The 24342-nt window shown below is 45.9% G+C and overlaps 1 protein-coding gene across 4 annotated transcripts in view; it reads right to left on the reverse strand.

Annotated features, from left to right (window-relative positions):
• msrab (methionine sulfoxide reductase Ab) overlaps positions 1-18278 on the reverse strand; it is a 31669-nt gene extending 13391 nt beyond the window's left edge. Inside the window, exons 1-4 of one of the 4 annotated variants that reach the window (XM_070979787.1) lie at positions 17997-18278; positions 12068-12136; positions 11790-11909; positions 8209-8313 (exon numbers count right to left, since the gene is read on the reverse strand). In XM_070979787.1, the coding sequence (XP_070835888.1) occupies positions 8209-8313; positions 11790-11909; positions 12068-12136; positions 17997-18270 (568 nt within the window). In that variant the 5' untranslated portion in view covers positions 18271-18278. Of the gene's footprint in view, positions 1-8208; positions 8314-11789; positions 11910-12067; positions 12137-14055; positions 14156-14703; positions 14964-16348; positions 16376-17996 lie in introns of those variants that run through there. The other 3 variants (XM_070979788.1, XM_070979789.1, XM_070979790.1) reach the window with 3 other exon arrangements.
• Positions 18279-24342: the final 6064 nt, after the last annotated feature.

Below are 24342 nucleotides of genomic sequence, written 5' to 3' on the forward strand. Positions count from 1 at the left end.
CCATCAAAGGCCACCAAGCCACTCTGCCATTGGCTGTCCACCAGAGCCTTTACTCTGATTGGCTGGCTGGCAGGGGTCTTGTAGCTTTGCAGTTTCCCCTGACCTTCCCCGCTGACCCCCAGGTTCTGACCAGCCCAACCACACACACACACCAACACAGACAGCTATGCTTGCATATACATGTGCAGGATAATGTATGAATAAAATAAGCACAATAATGAGGAAAATGTATATGATATACACATCACATGTCATGAAACTACCAGTCAGACTGCTGTAATTTCATTAAAGCTATTTTACAAAAGAACAAATTCTTTATTTTCTACTTTACAACATTTAATATCTCATATAAAAAAGAAGACAAAGGCTTTTCCACACAAAGACATGGTGAATGATACAGAATATCAGAGAAAAGTCAGAGACAAAACACCCTTGAGTGGTTGTAGCTGCTTCCAACACAAAGACAATTAAGATTCATCACATCTTCACAGATCCCTCCACCATCTGAAGAGCAGTTACTCCCCAATCAAAATACTACCACCATCCAAAACACCGGCCCTGGTTTTGACTATACTAAGTCCAAATGCATCCCCATAAGCGTCCAATCCTCAAAGAACTACAACGGCAACAAATACCACCCAAAAAACTTCGATTCCCCCCCCGCCGCCTCCGCCGTCTCTCTCTTTCTCTCTCTCACTCTCTCCATTTTTAACAGCCCCCTTCGTTATTTTCTCCATCCATCAAAGGCGGCAGTAATTATTAATGAGAGCCTCCCTGTTCTCTCTGCATTATGCATGAGAGCCTTGCCTCTGAAAGCAGAGGGTAATGGGGGGTGGACAGAAGGGGAGGGGCCACGGGTCACACGTGCACACACACACACATACACACACCGCCTCTCAGGGTCACTGACCTATGCCCACGAAGCCAAAAATATTAATTAAATGCTCCCTCCCTATATCAGGAAATTTAAAAGTAGCCCTTTGAACGCAAATGGAAACCAAAAATCAGACAGAGTGGGAGGGTGGTAGGGTCTCAGTGGGAGTAACTGCTCCCTCCAAAACACTTTCAAGCACAAACCTGCGTACACAAAACGTACATGCATACACTTTTTGGGCTTGTTGTGTTTAAACCCGCTGAGATTTCTTGCAAGTCTGTAAAATCTCTTCCAGCGTTTACCCTCGCATGCAAAAAAAAAGAAAAAAAAACAGCACCACTCAGCTTGTCCCTGCTGGCTGTTGGGGATAAAAGCCTGCTATTTCTCCCACTTCCAACTTCACCTTCACTTCTTCCCTCTGCAAATCGTGCTCATTCACCTTTTGTCTTTGGCTGTCCCCCCCCCCACACACATTACCTTCCAGTTTCCACTCCTTGTTCTCTCTAAGTGCATGTGCATGCGTGCATACGTGTGTTTGAGGAGCGGCGAAAGAAGGCGGATACACAAAGAACAGCCAGACTTGCAATTTTAAGTTGCAGGCAAATAAATAAATAAATAAATAGACGAAACAGTGAAGGTAATCAGATTAAAAGGGAATGCTGGCTGCTATGAAAATTTATTACGGGCCAGCAAAGAGCGGGAGCACTGTACCGACACTTTTAACTTCTTCCCTCCCCTCCACAGAAGCGCTGGCCTGACCCCGGCTTATTCTCCCCTGGCATCTCTTTACACTCCTTCATCCGTTAACAACTGTAAGAGCTGAGATATTGGCCTCACCTCTCCACCTCTGTGAGGTCTGTCCCTCCTTTGCCTCAGTTCCTTTCAGCTGCCTCACTCCCTCTGTACTTCAGGGGGACACTCAGCGCTCAAAAAGATGTAAAACAAGAAAAGATTGCAAATGAGGCAAAAAAAACCCCCCAACCCACCGCCATTTAATTACGAAGACGAAAGAATAAACATTTCAGCAGTCAAGCTACCGTCAGTGTCTGCAATTAAGAAATGTTTCTGTGTAATTGGTGACTTTTTGCGTCTGTCTGAGTGTGGAGGAAAAACATTTGAAGCGAATTCGGAATTATTGCACTTGGCAGTGCGCACCAATTAGACTGCAGCAGAGTGAGCACTAATGAACAATCTAACATAGTTTCTTTCTTTCTCTTTTACCTCTTTATTCCTACCCCCTACCTGCACCCCCCCCCCCCCTTACACTGTGACACAATGTACTACTTGTTCAGCCACTTCAGATCCAGCGAGAGAACACTAACTCTGTTCCCAAGCTGAAACATCAGCGGGGATTATTTGGTGTTTTCCACGCTGATGGAGTCTGACCAGCTATCATCATCTCTACGAGTCTGTCAAAAGAGTACAGCACAAACAAAAAAAGAAGCGTAATATCTGATAACTGCAGTCTTCCCTTTGTGTGTGTGTGCGTGTGTGTGCATGTGTGTGCGTGTGTGCGTGATAGTACTCAGGGTTGTGCCGTGCCCCGCGGTCCCGTTACGACTGTGTGCGTGCCAGCAGAGCCCTCTCCTCCTCTCCCCTCTCAGCTGCTATTTTTGCCCTGTTCTTATGTAAGCTGCTCCTGACGCGCTGGAGACAGAGGCAGAGTACGGAGTTGGGATGGTGAGAGCATCCCCAGCGGACACACGCACATACTCTCGCCTGCACGTGCAAACACACAGATGTATACTATACGAAGGGGAGTGAATATGTGACATATGCAAACATACAGAGCAAAACAGAAAGTGATGCTCTGCTGGCTGTCAGATGGTGACACTACACATACGGAGGCAAACCTTAAACCAACAGCAGAGCAGTGTGCGCCTTGGCAACAGCACTATGCACGTGTGTGCGTGTATGTGTGTGTATGACTCTTAAGGTGTACAGGCACACCATGTAGATTACTGCAGTATCGTCATCTCTTTAAAAAATCTGTTTTATCCCCCTCCTTAGCTTCTATTTTATCTTCTCTACTGGAGCAGTGCTCTCTAACATGATCACTTCATGGTTCTGGGCATGTTGTCAGAGCACTGTGGCTCTGGCCCTTACGCTGTTTATTTTTAGCTGCATCTAAATCGAACAAGTAGAGCTTGTTCTACTGTTGTACTCAAATCGGGCTGAATAAGAGCATATGTTAAATTCCCCCGTATTTAAATATGATAAATGATAATATTTGGTCATGAAAAAAAGGAAGCGCCACTGCCCCGACTCTATTTCAGTCAGTGTTCAGGTCAGTGTTCGAGTTTCAGCAAATGATGCAAATATATGTAGAACATTTCTGTCGTAATCCTTTATCAGTGTAACACACAGCTTTGGGAACACAGAGTTCAATTTCTATCACATTTACATATCATCTAACACATTAATAATAATATTAACTATGAGTTGAATTTCTGTCCAGCGTGCGTTTCCCTTCCCTGTAGGCTCTAACTCTATTAGAGGGAATGAAGTTTTCAAATGCTGCGCATCGTATTTCTGAGCAGAAATCTTTTAATGCAGCACATACGATTTTGTGTGATGTGTCGACTTCCCAACAGCCTGAAATTAATGCTGAAAATATTTAGGCTCCGTGTACATTGTGTGTGTGTGTGTGTGTGTGTTACATCTATCAGACATCATCACACAAAATACTGATGCTGAGGTCTCTAATCAGCAATTGGGTGGGAATCTTATTTGTTTGGGGGTTTTTTTTGCTCACTCTTCTTTATAACTACCTCTCTTTAAAATTTATTTCTTCCTCATTCTTTCAATCAAGGCTTCATCTGTGAGAGTATATTTATTAAGGTGAACAAGTGCGCGAAATTGGCGAATAAAAAAAGGCTGAGAATTTTGAAAATGAAAGTAAACAGATGTATAAGTTATAACACATATAACTTAAACATAATCAAATGGACACACACACACAACTCAACCCCCACAGTGTGCACACACGTGCTGCAATCTCCATAAATTAGGGCCGCCAGCGTGTGTGAGGGCGTAATAACTGACACCTGGTAATGAGCACACCATTCTCAGCCAACCGGTGGAGAAGGACGGGGTTGGGTTAGAAGTGTGGGGGTGGCAGAGGTCACAGGTCAGGGGTCAAGGTCGCCTCCTGCGGGGTTTGCCTTTAGATGGCTGGGGCATCCCTAAATTGAGGGATGTGGTGACACGGGGGGGACACGGGGGTAACCCAACGGGGAATTGACGTGTGTCGCAGCCAGCTGGGGTGAAGATATTATATAAAAGGAATATTCATGCTCATCTTAATTGTCAGAAAGTAACTGCCACCAGCGTGACTTGGCAGATGGAAGACAGCGTGATTAATGTCTATTTTGTGATCTGGCCCCATGCATGAGTGTGTGACATGTGATAAGCCCTCCACTCTATGTGATAAGCTCTAAGTGTAAACCCTATGCAGCGACACACAACGCACTTTACACAAATAAAAAAGAAAGCCAAATGAATAAAAATGGCCACTGATTTTTACATTTACCTATTTAACAGACCCGTGTGACTCCACCGACGTCTACCTGCGAGGGTGAGGGTGCATGTACATGCAGACGTTACCAAATGAGGAAAGCCGCCTCGGCCATCTTAGCTGTGCATTCGTGTTTTTGTGTGTGCATCGGCGTACGCCTGCGATGCCTGTTCACTGACGCAGCATCAGCAGCCCACGCCATAAATACTGCATGGCCTCAAAAAATACAGAGAATGGAGGGAAGAAGGGAAGAGGAAGGAAAGGAGAGGAAAAGAGATGAGGAAGAAACAAAGAGGAGGGGAAAAGCCTCAGTTGTTAAGATGAAGGGCGGCGGGGGTGCGGGGGGACGGAGGAAGAGACAGGAGAACGGGGAAGAGTGGGGGTGGGGTTGGGGAGGATGAGGAGCAGGGAGGAGAGAGTGACTAAGAGATAAAAGTGGAGTGAGTGAACGCGAGTGTGTTTGTGTGATGAGCGGATGGCCTCGGGGAGCGGTCGACTCACTGCGCTGCTCTGCGGATGTGCTGACGGGCTCCAGGCCGTTTGCTCACACACTCGCCCCTCCGCTCCGCTCACTGCAAAGAGGACAGGGGTGGGGGAGGGGGGGGGGGGCGGGGGCAGGTAAGACGGGTGAGGTGGGGGAGAAATGAGACGGGAGAAGAGCGGGAAACTGGGAAAGAACGTGGAGAAACAGATGCGGGAAAGAAGTGAAGGGTGGAAGATAAAGGAGACATAAGAAATCACAGAAAAAGGGACAAGAGTAACGGGAGTGACCTTATGTTTGAATAGGTTAGGGAACAAAAAAAGTGCTGCAGGCCGACCATGGGAGCAGAGCAGGGGGATGAGCTGGCAGGTTGGCAGGGTGAAGAAGTGGACAGAAAAGATGCTTCTATCCTCCACTGGGAGCTGAGGCATCAGGGGACACAGGGAGTGAAACAGGGCCTACTTTCTGTGACAAGGAAGTACCCAATAAACCAACTGACGTGCCATTGGTGCAGCTGTGTGCACCCTCTGCATGCACAGTACGTGTGCGTGTGTTCTGCTTATTCGCATGTACGCACAAATGGAGTAAAGCTGTCTATGAGTGGGCATAATGAGCACTTGTGCATAATGTGAAGTGAACAGTATGCTTGTGTATGGAAATGTGTGCGCAATTGATCTGCAGCGTGTGAAAGAACAGCAAGATGTGCGTGATCATTCCAAACACATCAAATCATGTTTTCAAGCCCGATGATGAAGCAGAACGGCTGTTGCCCTCTGACATGCAGATGTCACTCCAACTGCTGAGAGTTCACGTGTGCTCGAGTCTCTCGATGCATGCACGTGTGAAGGTTTGTTACTGAAGAGTTGCCCTTCTTATGTATGATAAGAAACTTATAATTTGGGAGCGTGTTGAATGGGGGGTCTTTACGCAACATCCCAGGGAAGCCAGCAGATTGAGACTAGTGTTGCTGAATATGGAAAGAGGGCACACAGCAAAGGCTGCTGGGAGTTTCTGATTGGCTGCTAATGTTGCTATCCAGGCTGGGATTGGTGGAGCTGACGCAGCCCGACATCACGTTGTCGGGACTAAACCCTTTTGAACTGAGGCAAAGCAGAGAGGCACAGATCTCAAAACACATACACACACCGATGTGCACACACGCTTGCATATACACACCCACATGCACGCATTAAAAAGAAGTATTGCATGCAGCTGAATATGCATCTGTACATGATAGTTCCACATGCACTCCAACATAGTGTGTGTATATATATATACCAGGATGGGCTCTGTGCTAATCGTGTCAGGAGAAAACAGAATTCATAATGTTCCTGGGCTCGTCTCCATACATGACGATCTCTGGCGAATCTGCGCAGTTGAAAGGGAAAAGAGCGAACTTCCTTAATTTCTCCATTCTCTTTTAAGCCCAGCTCTAAGGTGGACGGAATAAATTGGAGCTTAAGCATGCGTGAAGGCACAGCCAGCGGGCCCCTTTCCACCACTCCACGCCACATTTGTCAAATCAGAGGAATTTCTTCTACACGTGAACCCGGAATTGAGAGAAGAGAGAGAAACGGCAGGGACTAGCATTTAAGTCACGCGCAACAAGCAGCAACACTCCCAGGTAGAAGAAGAATGTATATTTGAGTTTGTGGTTATTTCAGAAAATGTCGCCTGGTCTTAACTGTGACAAAAACACACACACACACACACACACACACACACACACACACACACACACACACACACACACACACACACACAACTAGCGGAGTGCATAGTCAATAAGCTGCATGCTATTAATAAAACATGAGATGAGACAAGGCAGTGAGTCAGGGGAAATGCATGACTACTCTTTTGGCCTCACTGCCTTTGCCCCGTGGCGTGTCGGCTCGACTCTGTTTGTGCCTTTGCCCGTAGTAAGACATGTCTCCGCCATTGGCTACGGTGAACAGGAGAAGAATCTCATCTGATCGGGACGATGTGGTTCTCGAGTGAACCGCAATATTGAGGTTTCTTATCCCCCCCCCCGCTTCTGTTCTGTCAGCCCGCCTCCAGCTGCGCAGGTGAAGTGGAATGTGGGGAACATATGCAAACACACAGCTGATGTGTCAGCTAATGTATGTATTTAGCTGGACAAACATGGCTGACAATGAAGTGTATTTAGGTCACGCATTCTACGAGAAAACAACCATGACAGATGCAAAAGAGATGACTGAACTGATGTGGGCAATGTCACTGAGCGTGTGTGTGTGTGTGTGTGTGTGTGTGTGTGTGTGTGTGTGTGTGTGTGTATGTGCGCGTGCAAGCCTGTTTTAAGGCTGAAGGTTGGACCTATGAATCTTTGATCCATCTCTTCCCAACTTGTCACGCCCCTCCCTACATTCAATATGAGTGAGCAGAGAACCTCTTTGCTTGTCCTTTCACTCTCACACATACATGCATGCACACACACACACACACACACACACACACACACACACACACACACACACACACACACACACACACACACACACACACACACACACACACACACACACACACACCCTCCTGATGCATTAATGTTCTTACATCACCTCCTCCAGTGAGCAGAAAAAACAAGAGAGCAAGAGTCTGCAGGAGATGGGTTTTGGGGGATGGGGTTCCTGTCGCTGTTGGGGGTAGGCGTGGGGGGGTTGTTGAGGAAGAGATGTGTGTCATTGAAGTGGAGTGGTGAGGAGGCCAGGATTCAAACGCCACAACGTTAAACATATGCGGCATACAGTATAGAGTATGTAGTGTAGGGGTATGGAGCAGATCCCAGAGGTATTTGGGGGAAATGCTGCAGCATCACCTAAGTTTCCACTTGAGTTTCACCAGTTTTCAGAGATTAACAACTTCAGAATTGCCACAATGGGATTAAACCCAACCAGGAAACATGCTATGCATAATAAAACAAAAATTCACAACATTATTCAAGCCAGAAAAGACCAAATTAAGGATCATCATTGCATCAGTCAGAAGCCCATATGTGAAGCGAATGACAAAAGGCTGGTTTACACTGGATAAAGTAACGCCATGCGCATGCTCTAACACAGAGAGGTTTTTTTTTTTTTTTTTTTTTAGAGTTAGGGCATGAACATGCACCACACTGGTGTGTCTCTCCATGGATGGCTGGATCTCAGACACATTAGCACTGTCTGGCGTTGACTTACACCCACGAGACCTCCCCCCCATCATGAAGCACACGTCTGGGCATCATCCTTCTGCTCTAATACACCCCGTGCCCCTCGGGACTGGTCTTATTTGAGGGCGACTTTTGGGTTTCGTGTGTGTTTGTGTGTGTGTCGCTACCTTGTGTAGGATCGTGGCCCTCCCAAAAGTGCTTGAGCAGCTCCTCAAGGCTGATGTCTTTAGGGGAGAAGACCACCCTCACCACCTCGGTGTGACCCGTCAGACCTGAAGGAGAATCATCAAGCTGCATTAATCAGAATCAAGTTGTATGACGTTTTTACGATGTCAGTTTGACTCATTGCTCCCTCCTCCTGCTCATCATCATCATTCTGCTTTTTCCTCCTACATGCTGAAAATTGCTGGATGAAACAACGGACTGAAACCAAAACCGCCATGTCTGCGTCTTATCCAGCAGTTCAAAAAGTGCCTGTTTAAAACAGCAGTGAAGAGATTATGAATAGCATCCTTGTGTTTGGTGTACGTGTCATTGAGTTCATGCACCACGGGTAAAAGACACTCAGGTTGAATCCACACAGAGCATGTTATTGCTTATGGCACAATGGGAGTGAAGGAGAGAGTGGCAGAGAGAGGTGCAGATACAGCGAGAGAGAGAGAAAGAGAGAGGGCACAGTAAAGGCTGCAGCTTATGGTGAAAGTTGCCAAAAGCACACCGACTCTCGCTCCTGTCTGCAGCTGCCAGGACCCCAAAGCTTCAACAAGCTGCCTGCAGGCATTCTCAAACTGGGGCCACTTCAGGTCCAACGTGCAGTTGCATGCACACACACACTTTCACAGCAGAAAAGGTACACTCACACACCTCAAAGCACACCTTAATGTTAATGCAGAGGTGCTGACTTCAATAGTAGCCGTTCCCTGCTCTTGTTTGCACATAACAGAGACACATGCACAGGTGTACACACACACATACAGTACATAAAAATGCATGAACGCATGCGCGCACACACATGCACACAGATAGACGCGTTAAGTGCTTTGCAGGGATGCCAACTTCATGCACCTGGCCTAAGACCCACTTCCTGTCTCTAAAAGACACTTGGCACACCTAAAGGATCAACTCATGCCAAATGAACATGGAAGACTTCACCTGTTTAAAAAGTTCTTATTTAAACAACAGGCACACTTTTCAGTGGATACGAGCAGCCTGTCATGAGTATCCAACAATGAAATAGTCAGTTTCTGCTGGAGCCGTTGACGCCTTTTTTTATATAAGATATATATAATAAGAACATACTAGACATTATAAATGTATGTCTACCTTTTTTACTACATACATACTGACATTATTAATTAATTATTAAAACAAAGGTTAACGCAATTTAACAATAGGGTGTGGAAATCGGGCATTTTAGCCCCGAAAGCGAAGCACGGCTGTGTGGCATGTGTGCTGAGGAGGTGTTGAACATGTAAAAGCAAAAGAGGAGGCTGCAGGGGGGACATCAGGTGGAGGACGCACACGGGCCAGCGAACACAGCCAAGGGCCCAGGTGAGCTTGATCAGCTGACGGCCCTCCACTGCCTGCCAGTTGTGTACTAAGGCTGGCAAGGACAGCCTCCAAGACACCAGCTCTCACCATACGCATGCAATTTACTGTGGTCACAGTCGGCAGTGAGCCGGGGTTGTAGGTTAGCAGGAAGGTCAACAAGAATGGTAGAAAATAGAACAAAGAAAAAATGCAGCGAAACTCGCTCACAAAAAAGGTGAACACGCACAATGATTTTCCACGCTTGTCCCATCTGAAGGGGGTGAAAGGCTGAGAAGTGATGCAGACCAGCACCACTAGAGCTGCTAGAGATTCAATGTTTAGCTGAAGGACACTTCAGCAGGGTGAATAAAACCACCTCCCAAATCACCGTGCCATCCTGTTGGCCTTTTTTGTTTAACTGCTCTCTGCTGTTGGATACAGAAAAACTTCACGAAGAGAACGTCCTCACCAGAGCAACAACAGCACGGGTTGTTCAAATGTTTAAAATGATGCTGGCAGCATGGCGTTGTTACATCTTAAAATGGAGGTGAGTGGCTGCATCATCAAAACAGGCGATTCTGACACAGAGGACCGTAGATGATGCCTAGTTGCATAGCAAATGTTTTAACCATGAGTGCAATCTTTCCCCAACCCCAGCAGTTTTAGCTGCTCAAACTTTGGCAGAGCAGGAAACACTGTTACGAATCCTCTCTGGAAGCACCACACGGGTCGTTTTGGAAGAGACTGACACCCTCAGCGGCCTATTTTGGCAGTTAGGTATGAAGATTGTTGGATCCAAACCCCATGCAACACTGTGAAAGCACAAAAGGTTACAGCACGAACTCTTGATTCTGTACTGCAAAGCGAACTCTGAATTAGTCAGATAAAATATGCTGATTGGTAACAGCATCCCCTTCCATCCGTCTCTCAGCTGTCTGTATCGTCTGTCCTCCCAAGACAAATTTGACTGCACCTCAATCCACTCCTATTTCTGTCTGTCAGACCATCCACCTATCTGCCTGTCCTTCCATCCTTCCCTGGCTCTGCTGACAGTTCCATCAGCCCCTTCTTTCTGTCCGTCCGTCTGTCTGTCCGTCCAGCTGTCTGTCCTGCCCTGGCTGTGTTGACAGCTCCTCGGTCTCACGCCGTCGCAGTGTTCTGCTCCGTCATGGCCACTGGAGCGACGCCTGCACTCTCTCAGCCGATGGACAGGCAACCATTCTTTCTCACACTTTTTTCCCCCCCCTCAAATTTTCTCTTGCCTCAAAAGTTTATTTTACCCGCTCCCTCACTTGCCGCAGCTCTCAATCTCTCTTTTTCTGTCATCTGTCTCCATCTCCATCCCCCTTCATAGCCGACCATCTTGTTGCTGGGAAGCTGACAGAAAGAGAGACTGGAAGAGGCAGACAGATAGGAAACATGCAATCCCTTGAAGGGCTGTGCTCAGAAAGTCTGCCAGCCAAGCCCAAAGCGTCTTTCCCCTCCTCTTCATGTCCCCCATGCTGCGCCTGCACCTAGACTCCATGCCTGCCTGTAATGATGTGCCCTGGTAAATGGAGAAGCCCCCAACTAACAGCTCATGACTCCGAAAACACAAGAGAGGCACACAGAATAAGACATGGCTAGACATCTTCATTTCAATTATATATCAGCGCCTGCATGAATCATTCGAATCTCACGTTGAGGAAAACAGAAACAAATTCGGCCGTCGACATGTAGCCAAACATTTTCAACAGCTCTGAAGGCAAACGTGCAGAATTCAAGCTTGTATCTCCTCTGTCGTGTTCGCTGAATCATAGTCTCAAGGAAAGAAGCCCATCTATGGCGCTTCATACACAGTAACCTCTGTTGGCAAAAACGCCGCAGTACAGCACAGTACAGAGCCCAATCCTTACAAGTAGGTCATGGGGGGGTGGGGATGGGGGGTACAGCCCATCTGGAGCAGTGCATTCTGAGTAGTTGACTGCAGATGAAGGGAAGGCGGCGAGACGATGAGAGCGCTGTACTTTAAACAGCCTTTCCGACTCCGTATCGTTTTCTTTTTCCCTTTGCATTTTTTGGTCTCTTGAACCCTGACTGATCTCAGGGAGAAATGTCCTGCCAACGCACGGCGCCTCCTGACAGGGAGGGAGCGTGACCAGGTGACGTATATCAAAGTGTCGAGGGAGTACATATGTAAAAATGTGCAAACACACACACAAGGTGCAGAGCGTATTACCTGTGCAAACCTCTTCGTAAGTGGGGTTCGGTGTGAAGCCGCCGGCGTAGCCCACCTGTGTGGAGAAGACCCCCGGAAGCCTCCAGAAAAGTCTCTCGACTCCCCAGAAACAGCCCATACCTGGCACGAAACAGCATGCAGACAGAGTATTAGTGCCTCTCTGCCACCGTACCATCCACAGAGTGGCAACCAAATGTGTCAATAACCGCAAACTGCTAACAGAGGACTCCACAGTGGGTTGATTGTGATTACAGAAATGTGGGATTGTGCAGTCTCACCAAACATGATGGTCTCCATGCCTTCTGGAAAAGGCTCCACAGTGGGATTCCCATTGACTGCATGCTTGTCTGTGAAGGGAAAATGTGTAAATGTGTGTAAATGTGAAATCATAACACTGTGTTTCAACAGTACCCATTAGCAGCCTCAGCGAGGCCTCACAGGTCTGCGTGTTCGTTACAGGCTAACGCAGGCCAGCGGATCAGAGGCAGAAGCTTCTGTGCAGGAAGACATTTAAGGGATTACAAGGCTTCGGCCGCCATTCTATCCCTACTGTCCTTTCCTCAATACCCACAATTAAACACAATCAAGCAGCTATTTTATGATCTCGCTCTAACTCTACTGAACGGAGCGTACCAAGTGCTAGGCTTAGCACCGCTGGGCGTCCACGAAGCGAACCAACGCCGGCGTGTCAGGGGCATGCGCTTGTGTAACTTCACGAGCAGGGAAGGGCCTCGCTAGCAGACCCAATGCTGTCCTAATCTTTGCCATGTTAAAAATACCTCATAAGTAAAACAAACTGGAGTGATGAGAGGTGGCAGGGGGGTGGGGGGGCACTCTATTGCCAACTGTGCTGCATGGAATTAGAGCGCTAAAAAGGAAGTGCATGTGTGTGTGTGTAGCCCACAGATGTGTGAGGAGGATTAGGGTTTAAGAAGACTGAGGTGACTTAGCGTGCAAATCTCCACTAAGCAAGGCTGGTTTGTACTGCAACCACTAATATTAGTCTACAGATAAACAGGCCACAGGGTGCACTAAGAGCTTAGGCACATACCAATAATGGATGCTTTCTCTAAGTTCAATGTGCGATTTTTCTCTGGCCGCTCGGGTGTGTGATGCACGACACTGACCTGAACACAAACAATCTCTAATCTGGTAGAGACATAATAGTTCATTTCCTTGATAGGCCCGAGATGAGCTCAAACGGAGACGACAAAGACCAATCACCCGCAGCTGATTTTCACTGTAAAGCCGGAAGCACTGAAAGGAACCGATGGCACGCCTGGACCCTAAAGATTAACAAGTGTTTTGAAGAGGATACGCGGCAAAAGGAGCACCGCAGCACTTGAGCTGATACCACCTGTCTTGGTGTGCCACCTTAAGGGCACTTTGAGATATTAGACAAACTTGTTTGGTTTTTCTGTGCAGTAACAGATTGCAGTAGCATGAAGGACTCCTGAAATGTCACAGAGGCCTGGCTGCCTTCAGGCAGTCCCTTCCTGCCCTCCTGTTGTGCGACAGTTCTGTCTTTTAGCAGCAGGTTGTTTGGCACTGCCAGGTCATGTTCACGGGCACAGTCAGCTGCAATCAGAGTACATCTGTGTCAGTGACTGTACTGGCTCAATATTCCCTGTCCACGTGGGGGGGACTTAAGGTGGTGGGAGGACAGGAAAAATCTTCATCCTTCTTCTGTTTCGTCTCTATCCTCTGCTCACTCTCACCCTCTTGTCCTGCTTTTCTGGCCAGAGATAAAAAGTACTGAAGTTGCCAAATGATGGAGAGAGAAAACGAGAGAGTGAGAGAGAGACAAGTGTGCGATAGAGGAGGAGGAGTGGGAGGAGGAGAGTTCAGCCTGCCAAAACAATAAAAGGAGTAAATAGCCAGTGAGAAGCAACAGATGAGGGGAGCAGAAAGGCAGTGAAGGATTCTTTTGGCTTTCAGACCACCATGCCTTCAGGCGCTATATAAAAAGACCAAGCACTTCATCCAAGAGAGAACACAGGGAAAACAAACAAGCAAACAAATAAACAAACAAAAAAAAGAGAGGTAAAAATGAAGACAGCCAAGAACACGCCGACACAGCACTGTCCAGAGAAGCCAAACTCCGAGCCAAACCTCCCCGCCCTCTCGTCTCTCTCAGCTTGCTCTCCATCTTCACTTCACACTCTCTTCCTCACACCACCTTCCCATCATCCCTCACTCTCCTCTTACAGACACATGCACACACGCGCCTGCACGCAATCAGCCGCACAATCACTCGCGCACCAACCTCTGCTGTGGGTATTTCTCCCATGGAGCAGCTGGCGGTGGTCCAGGTGGTGCCAGGCTGGCTCCTTTCACTGTGCCTAGCCCAGCATTCCCCCCTGCCAGCCCCAGCGCCCACACCCCATTCTGCCAGAATTACCCCACCTAACACACACAGGCACAGAGAAAGAACTGGCTGAATACCCTCACTACGCTGCCTCACTACGCCAGCAAAAGAAAGAACAGAGGACGACAAAAAACAAGCAGGGAGGGTGACTGACTGAGCTTACAAAAGAAGAAAAACAGGCTGAATATGGGGGAAGGATTCATGAAAAGGATTTTTTTTCCCAACTTGGATGAGATATGGGCGTAATTTCTTTTGTGCGCCTTTGTTTTCGAGGATATCTGAAAAGCGCAGTGCAGGCTATACAGTACGACGGGACTGAAGCGGAATACTTTGGTCACCTTTTGTTGCTTTTAGCATGGTGTTTGTAGGCGGCTGGACCAGAACCAAAACATCGGACCCCGCCACTTTGCTTGTATCATGGTTGCTATCAGTCAAGGGCACAACAATCTATCTGTTGCTCAGCGGATAATGTCCAGTTTGACTTGTTTCGGCGGGTATTTAGTCTTTGTTACCCTTCGATTCTACCCGTGGTCCCCTGCTTCTCACCCGTTAAACTGAAGTCCAAGCGCTGCTGCCCCCTCATGCAGAGAAACGGGAGAGGTACTGTCCCTGGATGCCAAAACTGGTAACAGAAAGGTCGATTTCCAGGCTGCTCTGTTTATTTCCTTCCAAAAAAAAAAAAAATCCATTCTCTCTCTTTCCCTCTCTCTCTTCCTCTTCCCTCCCTCTCGCTTTTCCTCTTTCTAGCTTCACACAGGTTGGCAGAGAGTCAGGCACGAGTCGTCGGAGGAGGGTGATGCTTTATACTGGTGCCAACTACCCTCTGCTGTATGGGAGGAGGGGTAGGGGCGAGAAAGAGTGGGGCAAAGGAGGGGAGGGGAGGAAAGACTGGTGGGAGGTGGTTGGTTTTTTAAGAACAGTGAGAGGTAAGTCAAAGAAAATGATGTCGCTGTGGCCTTAAAACAATCAACTTGGTAGTGTGACACATGCGTTTAAAGCTGCCTATGTTCAGGGTAGGAAACCCGTCTAAACTCTGAGGAGTACAACTTTGAACCCATTCCATACTAGCAAACAGTGGCTATGGAGAAGAGCTCTGGCCCCATTATCGCCTCCCAGCAAGATGGCGGCACATCCTGTTGGGGCCTGCTTAAATATATTTACTCACACACCAATCTGATGAGGAAAGAGGGCCATGGCTTCCACCTGCTTGGCACAAATTAATAAACGCACATTGCTTTTAACTTCACAGTAAAACGTACCTTTACACTCTCCCTCTGCAGATACGCCAGAGCAAATCCACCCATTCTCTATACCGCTTATACTCTACAGTGACACATCCCAGCATGCACTGGGCAAGAGGCATGGTGCACAATGCAGGGTCTCATCAGTGAGCGAAATCTCCCTCATTTATTTATCTGGTTGCATACTTTATTTGCATGCTTTTCCATTTACTTGCATATTTTTTCTTCCCCTCTGTGCTTTTCGCAAAAGCCAAAAAAAAAAAAAAAAAGCAAGGGCATCTGGAGACAGCAGAGATGGGAAAACAAGAGAGATATGATGCCAGAAATATATCTTCGCCATGAACCTGCTTTAAAGAGTTATAGCGAAGCATGTAACAGAGATTGATTTTGGTCAGCTGACCTCCCCCATCCTGTTTGGAAGAAATATTGGCAGTCTATCCTGCACTGACTCAAAATAATAGCTACTGTGCCCCTACCATGTACCAATCTGCCACTGGATCATTCTCGCCAAGGTCACAGAGTACGTTACACAGACTGGAGTGAGGGAGGGGACACGGGACGTCTGAACGAGGAACAAGGAGCTTCTTTAAAGAGGCTGGACAAGCAACTTTCAAAATTAGTGAGAGGGGACAAATGTGTGCACTCACACACACACACACACACACACACACACACACACACACACACACACACACACACACACACACACACACACACACACACACACACAAAGCTGGGACTGCACAGGGCATCTGTGGTGACAGTCCTCGCAATGCCTAAATTTCTCATGCTTACTGGCCCACACTGAAAAACACAGAAGCATGCACACACATACACACACTAGAACAACCCCGTCCCCACCTAAGCCGCCCCCCATGGTGAAAGGGGAGGAACAGATTTCTGCCATGCGGCGTCTCCGAGCTGCTTCGACAGACGGAGCAGGAACTTACGACGGGGCGGAGCCTTCATGCGCATAATGCCCAGATGGGCCCCTGGACGCTGCGGCACCGCTTCCTCCTATGCGCTCACAGCCAGCTCCCACAATGCACTTTGTGGATGCCTCAGTCAGAGGAGGTGAAGGCAGGGGCCAGGTACAAATAGCACCATGTCTCGCCTTTGTCGCATACTCCACCTGTCCCAAAATAGTCTGATAAAAATCTGAATGAAAGGATGAAACGGAGGACTGGAGGGACAGGTCTGATTGCTACTGGGTCGCATGAAAGGATGAAACCGTAAACAGGAAGCAAAGAATGTGCACTGAAATGGAGAAAATGGTTTCAAATCTTCACTTTAGAGAAGCAGCTAAGCCTTTTAAAAACAGCGCTACCTAGGACAGCATACTTTCTTTTGAGTGTCTGACAGTGTTGAGAAGTTGATCCACACAGATTTCTTTTATCCGGATTTCATCGTCAACTATTTGTAACACAATCCCACCATGCATCCCAACAGGCCGCCACTTCAGGTTTTGTGGTTGCCTCAGAGATTTCATTACAGAACCAAAAACCAAATCGCAAAACACCAAGCGGGCTAATGAGCGCTGCAGCAAATGCACCTTGGGCATACTTGGTTTAAAAGGTTAAGTATGCCAGATTAGGTTCCCATGGCCATAACTCAAAGGGAGTAATCGCTGTTGATGAGGGGAAACTGCGTGAAAACGTTATGCAGAGAATTGAGTGTTTGCGATGCTTCATCTAAAGTCTGGTAGTAGATCATCTTTTTTGCATAATTTAAGAAAGTAGCACAAAGAATATATTAACTGCAAACACTAAAGTGCTGGCAGAAATCACAAATGATACAACAGGCTGCAAGTTTTTGGCTTCTTCTGCTTTTCCTCAACATCTTCTTGTAATAACATCTCTTTGACACATGTTGTGACTGTCATTTCAACATGAAATCACACCTGTGAAGTGTTACCTCTCTAACAGACAGGTGAGCTCCGGATTGATCTGTGGACTAACCTTCATCTCAAGGACTTATGTAAAGAACGCTGTTGGCCAAGGACTCTCAATTTCCTCATGTCGAGGACTGCCAAGTGAAGACACTTTAAACTGCAGACACACACTTGAGAACGGTTTTGACCCCGATCCCTGTGATTTCTTAAGATCAGGTTTCACCCTGTCAGTCCTTTGTGCAGAATGGAAACACAAAAAAGTAAAAAAATAAAAATAAATAAAAAATAACCTGTGTTATAATGAGGCAGAGGCAGCTCAAACTCTAAACATTAGAGTCTGTGCTGTGGAAGACGGGGCAGACTTTGACCCAACACACCATATTGACTCTTGTACAATAGGCCTTTAATGATATCCAACTGTTCAGTCTAGCATTTAAATAACAGCTTACCGTTACTTTATTGAAATATATCCGTCTCAAAGAGTTATAACTCAATAACTACTTAACAATAGCTCTTAAACACTGAAATCCACCGGTTATTTTTGTTGTTATATAACCGCATGAGACAGGCATTTTCTACCTGAACTGTGCTAAGGTCACTCGCGTGCCTTTATGCCACGTACCGCGAGCAAGTGGACAGTTTGCCAACTGTCAGCTCGCGCCAGGTCCCATGACCGTGGATATAAGTTGTCACCGCGTGTCATTTACCTGCCACGACCATTTTCTCCTCTCTTCCTTTCAGAGCGCGGTCTCTGCTCGGCATCTGAGTCTTATCTGTCATTGTGTCAGCGGCAGCGAGCGACACGGAGACCAGAAGCAGCCAGGCGGTATGTGTGTGTGTTTGGGAGAACAACCGTGAATATGGCAGCGTTTTCCGGAATGCCTCCATAGCGCCGCGCTGTTGGCGTTTCACAGCCGGGACGCCGTAGAGAGGGAGGGGTGGAGAGACGGCGGCGAAAGCGCAGTCAATATGAATATTCATCGTGCGTGGGCAACGTCGTGCACTGCATATTAACTAATCAAGGGGTTAATATGACTTTGGCACAAAAGCCTACAGTGCACCGTGTGCGGGAACGAAATTAAATTTAAATAAATATTCACGCCGTTCTGCATGCAAATGAGCTCGCGCCAATTATCAGCCCTCGTTCTGTGGGAGGCGCTTCTGGTCGTTTCAGGTTGGAGTGTGGACGTATGGATGAGTAGTTTTCTCTTTGTGGCTCATTTTACATGCGTGTCCACGGCTAACAGCCTGCAAAGTGGCTCAAGCCCTGCATGTATTATACAGATGTTTAAAAAAAAAAAAAAAAGCGTCTGTAAAGGAAACTGGTTGTATTGTTTCTGTCACACAACAATGGAAAGACTGAAGTCCATTTAAAACCTACTAAGCGCATCTCAAATTTGCTCCATGTTGGGTCTCTGTATCTTTTGCATTTTTCTTTTAAAAAGTACTTATTGTGATCTAATATGTAGCCACATCTGTATGGTGGAGGATGGTGAAAGGCACATCAATTTGGAGATGCTATTTTCTGCTCTTTACACCCGACTATCAGGTTGGTTTGGTTGTACCTGCTGACAAATGCCAAAGTCAAAACACTTAATTACTTTCATTTCTAATATACTTGCCTTCAAGTTAGCTGCTCAGTAGATGGTATTTCCAAGGATTACCACTGAGGTCAAACACCATGACAGTACATGTTACATCACATACGTCACAGAACATTGCACAAATATGATTCCAAAAAAAGTTGGGATGCTGTGTAAAACAAATAAAAACAGAATGCAATCATTTGCAAACAAACTGTGCAACAGCGGTTTTATGAAGTGTTCCTGAGTCCATGTAGTAATATCTTTCATACAATCATGTGTTCACAAAGTGGTGAACCTCCCTCCATCCTCGCTTGTGAATGACTGAGCCTTTCCAGGATGCCCCTTTCATACCCAACCATGATCTATCACCTGTCACCAATGAACCTCTTTACCTGTGGAACAGGTGTCCTGTCCTAACTTGATTGAAACATGTTGCTGGTAAAACATTAAATATATTGTGTATTTGTACTGTTTTCATTTGAGTATATGAATGGAAAATACACACATGGGAGAAGTTAGCCTTTCTAAGACATAAAGTTGAGAAAGGGTCTGTTTTAACCCAGACTGTGATATTTTCCTAAACTTCACCTTCACTTCAAGTAGCTTTGGTGCATAAATGTAACCAAACTGCAACGGAAAACTGAAGAAACTTAAAATAATAAGTGAGCTACAAATAACTGGGCAACAATAAGTGCCACATGGGATCCACCAGTGCCCTCTTATCCACCATAACCTGCTTCCTCTGTGGATTTTGTCACTTTTCAGTCAGTTACAGTGATGGTTCTGCAGCAACATTAATTTTAATGTTGTAGAAACAACACCAACACAGCGATAACAGATAAACCAGCGTGCTACGATGTGGCTCAGTCATCAAAAGCTCTGTTACAGATTTCTCTAATGTGACAGTTTACTGGTTTTGTCTGTTCATTGTAAATTGAACATCATGCTGGTTGGACAAAACAAGGCAGGGAAGCCACTGTGGACTCTGGGAAACTCTGGTGTTTTGATAATAAAATAAATCACCAGTTGCGGACAAGAGTCACCAAGAGTCTGGAATCCTGCTGGTCTAGTGGTTGAAGCCACATGAAGCATAACTGTAACATCCCTCTCGTTTTGCGCTCACATTTACTGCCCGATTCTCCACAGAAACCTGTCGATTAAAGGCAAAATGCCCCCCCAAAAAAGTTCCAATGAGTCCTAGGCCTGCACTGGTCAGCTCACCCTCAGATGTGATTTTATCCGCTACAGCCAGACCAGCAATGCGATCGTAATGAGGATGATTATTTATGTGTCAGGACTAAAAGCATTCTTGTGCATGCTCTGAACCAGCCAATTTACTAGTAACAAAGAATCCAGGCCATTGTTCCTGTATCCTGCAAGCCAGAATAACATCACACCCTGCTGCAATCCCCCTTTCCTCTCTCTCTCTTCCCCTTTCTCTCGCTCTTATCTGTCGGGGAAATGAAGCTCAATCACCTGCGGAGGAGCTGAGGGCGGCACAGGGGACTTTGCAATGCAAATGCCAGGTAATTACCCGAAAGCTAGGAGAGTGGAAGCACACAGGATGAAAATAGAGCAGGCAGAGAGAGAGAGAGAGAGAGAGGGGAGAGAGAGAGAAAGAGATGAACCAAACACTGGGTTCACATGCCTGTTGATGCAAGATGATTGGGGTGTTTTGGGTGTGTGTGGGGATGTAGGAAGAAGAAAGGGGAGAGGGGAGGAGGGGGCAAAAAGGTGATGAGAAGCACAGGGATGGATGGGAACCACACACACTTACACATACAGGGAGACCACGGTGTGTGTTAATTCCCTCCCTGTGTGCGCGTCTGCATCCGTGAGCGAATGTGTGCACCCCTCTAACAAATGATCAATAAATGTTGTGTTTTCCCGAGTCTCTGCTGCATGTGATGGAGGAAGGATCTGCTTTTAATTCAGAAGAATATCTGCGGTGAATAAACCATTTTTTGCATGAGTGCAGTAGCAGTTTGAGTAGAAGTGTGTGTGTGTGTGTGTGTACACGCTTGCATGCGTAAGTGTTTGCGCCTGGGTGCACCACTGTGTATGTGCTCTCTAATGGGCACTTGCGTATGTAGTGTACGTGTGTGCATGTGGCGGGTGATTGCATATGTTCGTGTGTGTGTGGTTTGTGTGTTGTACCGAAGGATTTAGTGGGGATGCCAGCTTGCAGCTGTTTGATTGTCAGTGAGTGAGAGCGCAGAGATGTGCAGATGTGAGTGAGTATCAAAGAGATTATGAAATGACCTGGAATTAAACACCGCAGTAGGTTTTAACTGGGTATCGTGGCATGTTAAGCCCGCTGTTTGATTGCTGGAGAGCTGTGTGTGTTTACCTAGTTTAGAAAGTTAAAGGCTATTTCATTTACTAAGTCAAAATGTTTATTTGTACGTCAATACAGGAATATAGCACTCAATTGTTTGATTGTTTGTGTGTTTGTGGAAGCAGCAGTGTGACTCACAAGCAGTTTGCACCTTGGCTCAATAGCTACCTCTGATTAACATCTGAACAGAACAGGAGCCTGCCAAACAGAAAACTGTTTTGGCGATTTAGTGTAATTGTGGCTTTGCTAAAGTCTCACTTCGCCTAATTAGAATAATAAATCATTCCGCCTCGTTGTTTTCAAAGGGCCCTCCATCGTCTCGCCGAAGCAGGTGGGATTGTGGGATGGTGTGAAAAACAAAGGCTTTGATTGCCCTGCTGAAGCTACAGTCAGTTAAAAGCAACGTGGCGCTCTCCCGGGATTCATATTCAAAACTAAGCCGTATCAGTTCATAGACCTGAGTGGGAAAAGCCAACTTGACAAATTTTGATTCATACGCTGGCCCATGCTTGACTTCACTTGACATAAATCACTTGGCTCATTGGAAAATGGAGAGAGGAGATTGGGGGGTTTGTTTGAATGACATGAAAGGCTGAGGGGTGATTGCGTGGTGGAACCTTTCCAAGATGGTTGTTGTGTCTTTCAGTGGCTTTCTCCAGGGAAGTGAAAACACATTCTGCTGAGGCCATATTATGTTCTCGCACACCTTGCAATATAACATCCTCCGCTTCCCTTTCCTCTCTGAAGTCTACCGACATGAAGTACAATAGCAATAATGAAGAAAATTAGACCAGGCATGGGGAATACTCTCTGGAGTAATAATTTAACCATTATTTTCATTATCCATTAATCAATTAAAACATATGTACAACTGCCCTCTTGTTCATAAATATTCTGTTATGACACGTGTATGACAAAAATGTAAATTTATGTAAATTGTTCTTTCAACTTTGAGAGTTTTCCACAATATATCTCAAACTTTCCGAGCCCAGTCGCCAAAATAAAACGTTTTCATTGTATGTTTCTACAAATCATGGATACATGAAATTACATACATGTAATGAATGATGACACATGAAATTACGTTACGTTAATATGCTACATACGTATCAAATAACGTATATAATTGAATCTATCCATTTCTACAATATAGATATCAAAGTGCCGTGGTTCAGATTACCAGTTCCTGTTTATGAGCTGAGTTCTCCTCAGGAGGAGGAGGAGGAGGAGGAGGAGGAGGAGGAGGAGGAGGAGGAGGAGGAGGATGGGATGGTGGTGGCGTGACAGCGAGGTGAGACGACTGCCAAGCAGCAGACCACTGTTCAAGCTGTGTTTGTGGCAACAAAAGCAGGTACTGTAAGCCAAAACACGATCTTTTCCTAACCATAACCAAGTGGGTTTTGTGCCTCAACCTAACCAGACCTTAACCACAGCGCCGGTACAGCATGGAGCTGAAACTGAAACGTAAAGAAATGTAAAGTTTTAACATTATTCTTGGTTTGCAGAAAGGTACAATGCCAACGTTTATTCTGGCGACTGGGTTGACCTTTTCTGTTCCACAGTGATTACAAACTGTATGCACTCCTGTTTAGGCAGCCATGTCTTTTTGTGTGTTCTTCTCATTTGATGCTCTCTGAGTCTATACTCGGGATGCGCCTCTGCTTCTGAACAGATAGGCTGCCAATTTGTAGTCTCTCTTAAGAGCCGTGTAGCATGGCGTTTTATTGTGAGTTTTGGATTTGTTATCTCAGTGGTTCAAATAATTAGATTTAATTTGTTCAATGGTTTCACTTCGTTGTAAAATGTTTGTGGCGGAGGTGGTGCTTATGAAGTAAATCTGGAGGGCTCCTGCATCTGAAGGGCTTTACACAGTATAGCAGGGACTGTCAGGGACTACATTTAGGTTTAATGGCTCTTTTTCAATATTGATCATGAGTGGGAAGAAAAGCTCTTCTCTGCATGAATTGTTTGGGACTCATGAACCCTCACACTTTATTATATTGGTTCTCTGCTGAATGTTTGTGCCTTTTAAAAAAGGTAAACTGGTTGAGCCCGACGCATCAGCTGCATGTACTGCCACGTTGTTACATGCATACATACATGCATTTTTTTTTTTTTTTTTTTTGGAGAGCATTCACCTTCAGACCAAATAGTTTTACAGAAGTTGTAATGATGTTATGGACAATAACAGCAGGCAGAGGTGGAGGAAGTATGAAGATTATTTACTTAAATAAAAGTACCAATGCCACACTGTGAAAATACTGAAGTAAAAGCCCTGCATTCAAATGTTAACATGCAGAGTGCAGGGCTGCATGCAGAGAAAAAGTACAGAAGTATTGGCAACAGAATGTTAAAGTAAAGTAAATGTACTCATAATGCATATGCAGGTTTGCCCCTGCCAGTGTTACAGTATCATGTTACTGGATCATTATTATTTATGCATTAACATGTAAGCAATAATTTAAAGTTGTATTCGGTGAAGGTGAAGCAAATTTGAACTGCTTTATATACTGTTGGATGGTTAAACCTGTAATGATGTAATATATTTTATATACTAACTATATGTTTTGCACATAAAATCTATTCTGAAAAGTGGGTACATAGCTGTCAAATGAAGGCAGAGGAGTAAAAAGTAAAATATTTCCATCTAAATATTGTGGAGTAAAGCTATAAAGTCAAATAAGATGAAAATTGTCCAGTTAAAGTACCTCACCTTTGTACTTATTTAAAAGGTTGTGTTCACTCTTGCACTGCCTCTTCCATGGAAATATTGTTTCTCTCTTCCTCTTTTAGTTTTTCACTAAACCTTTCTTCCTCTGACTTTTCTTGTCTTATCCTTCCAAATCATTTTCTCCTTTACAGTTGTTGCATTTTTACACATTTCAGAGTGCCAGGCAGAACTTTTAATACCACTGACACGATGTACAGATACAAGTGGACGGATAAACGGAGAAAACAAGAGGTGATCTGAGCGAGCTGAGTGCGGCTATATAACGCCAGTCCACTTCCTCTCCCTCTCGCTCTGGCGCTCCACCCGTGCTAAGAGTGGATGGGCTAAGCCACTCTTGCCCTACATACAGCCTAAACAGCAGATTACTGACTGTCCCTCTAATCCCATGCACCAGGGCA

This window comes from Chaetodon trifascialis, chromosome 14 (assembly GCF_039877785.1).
Source record: "Chaetodon trifascialis isolate fChaTrf1 chromosome 14, fChaTrf1.hap1, whole genome shotgun sequence".
Lineage (NCBI taxonomy): Eukaryota > Metazoa > Chordata > Actinopteri > Chaetodontiformes > Chaetodontidae > Chaetodon > Chaetodon trifascialis.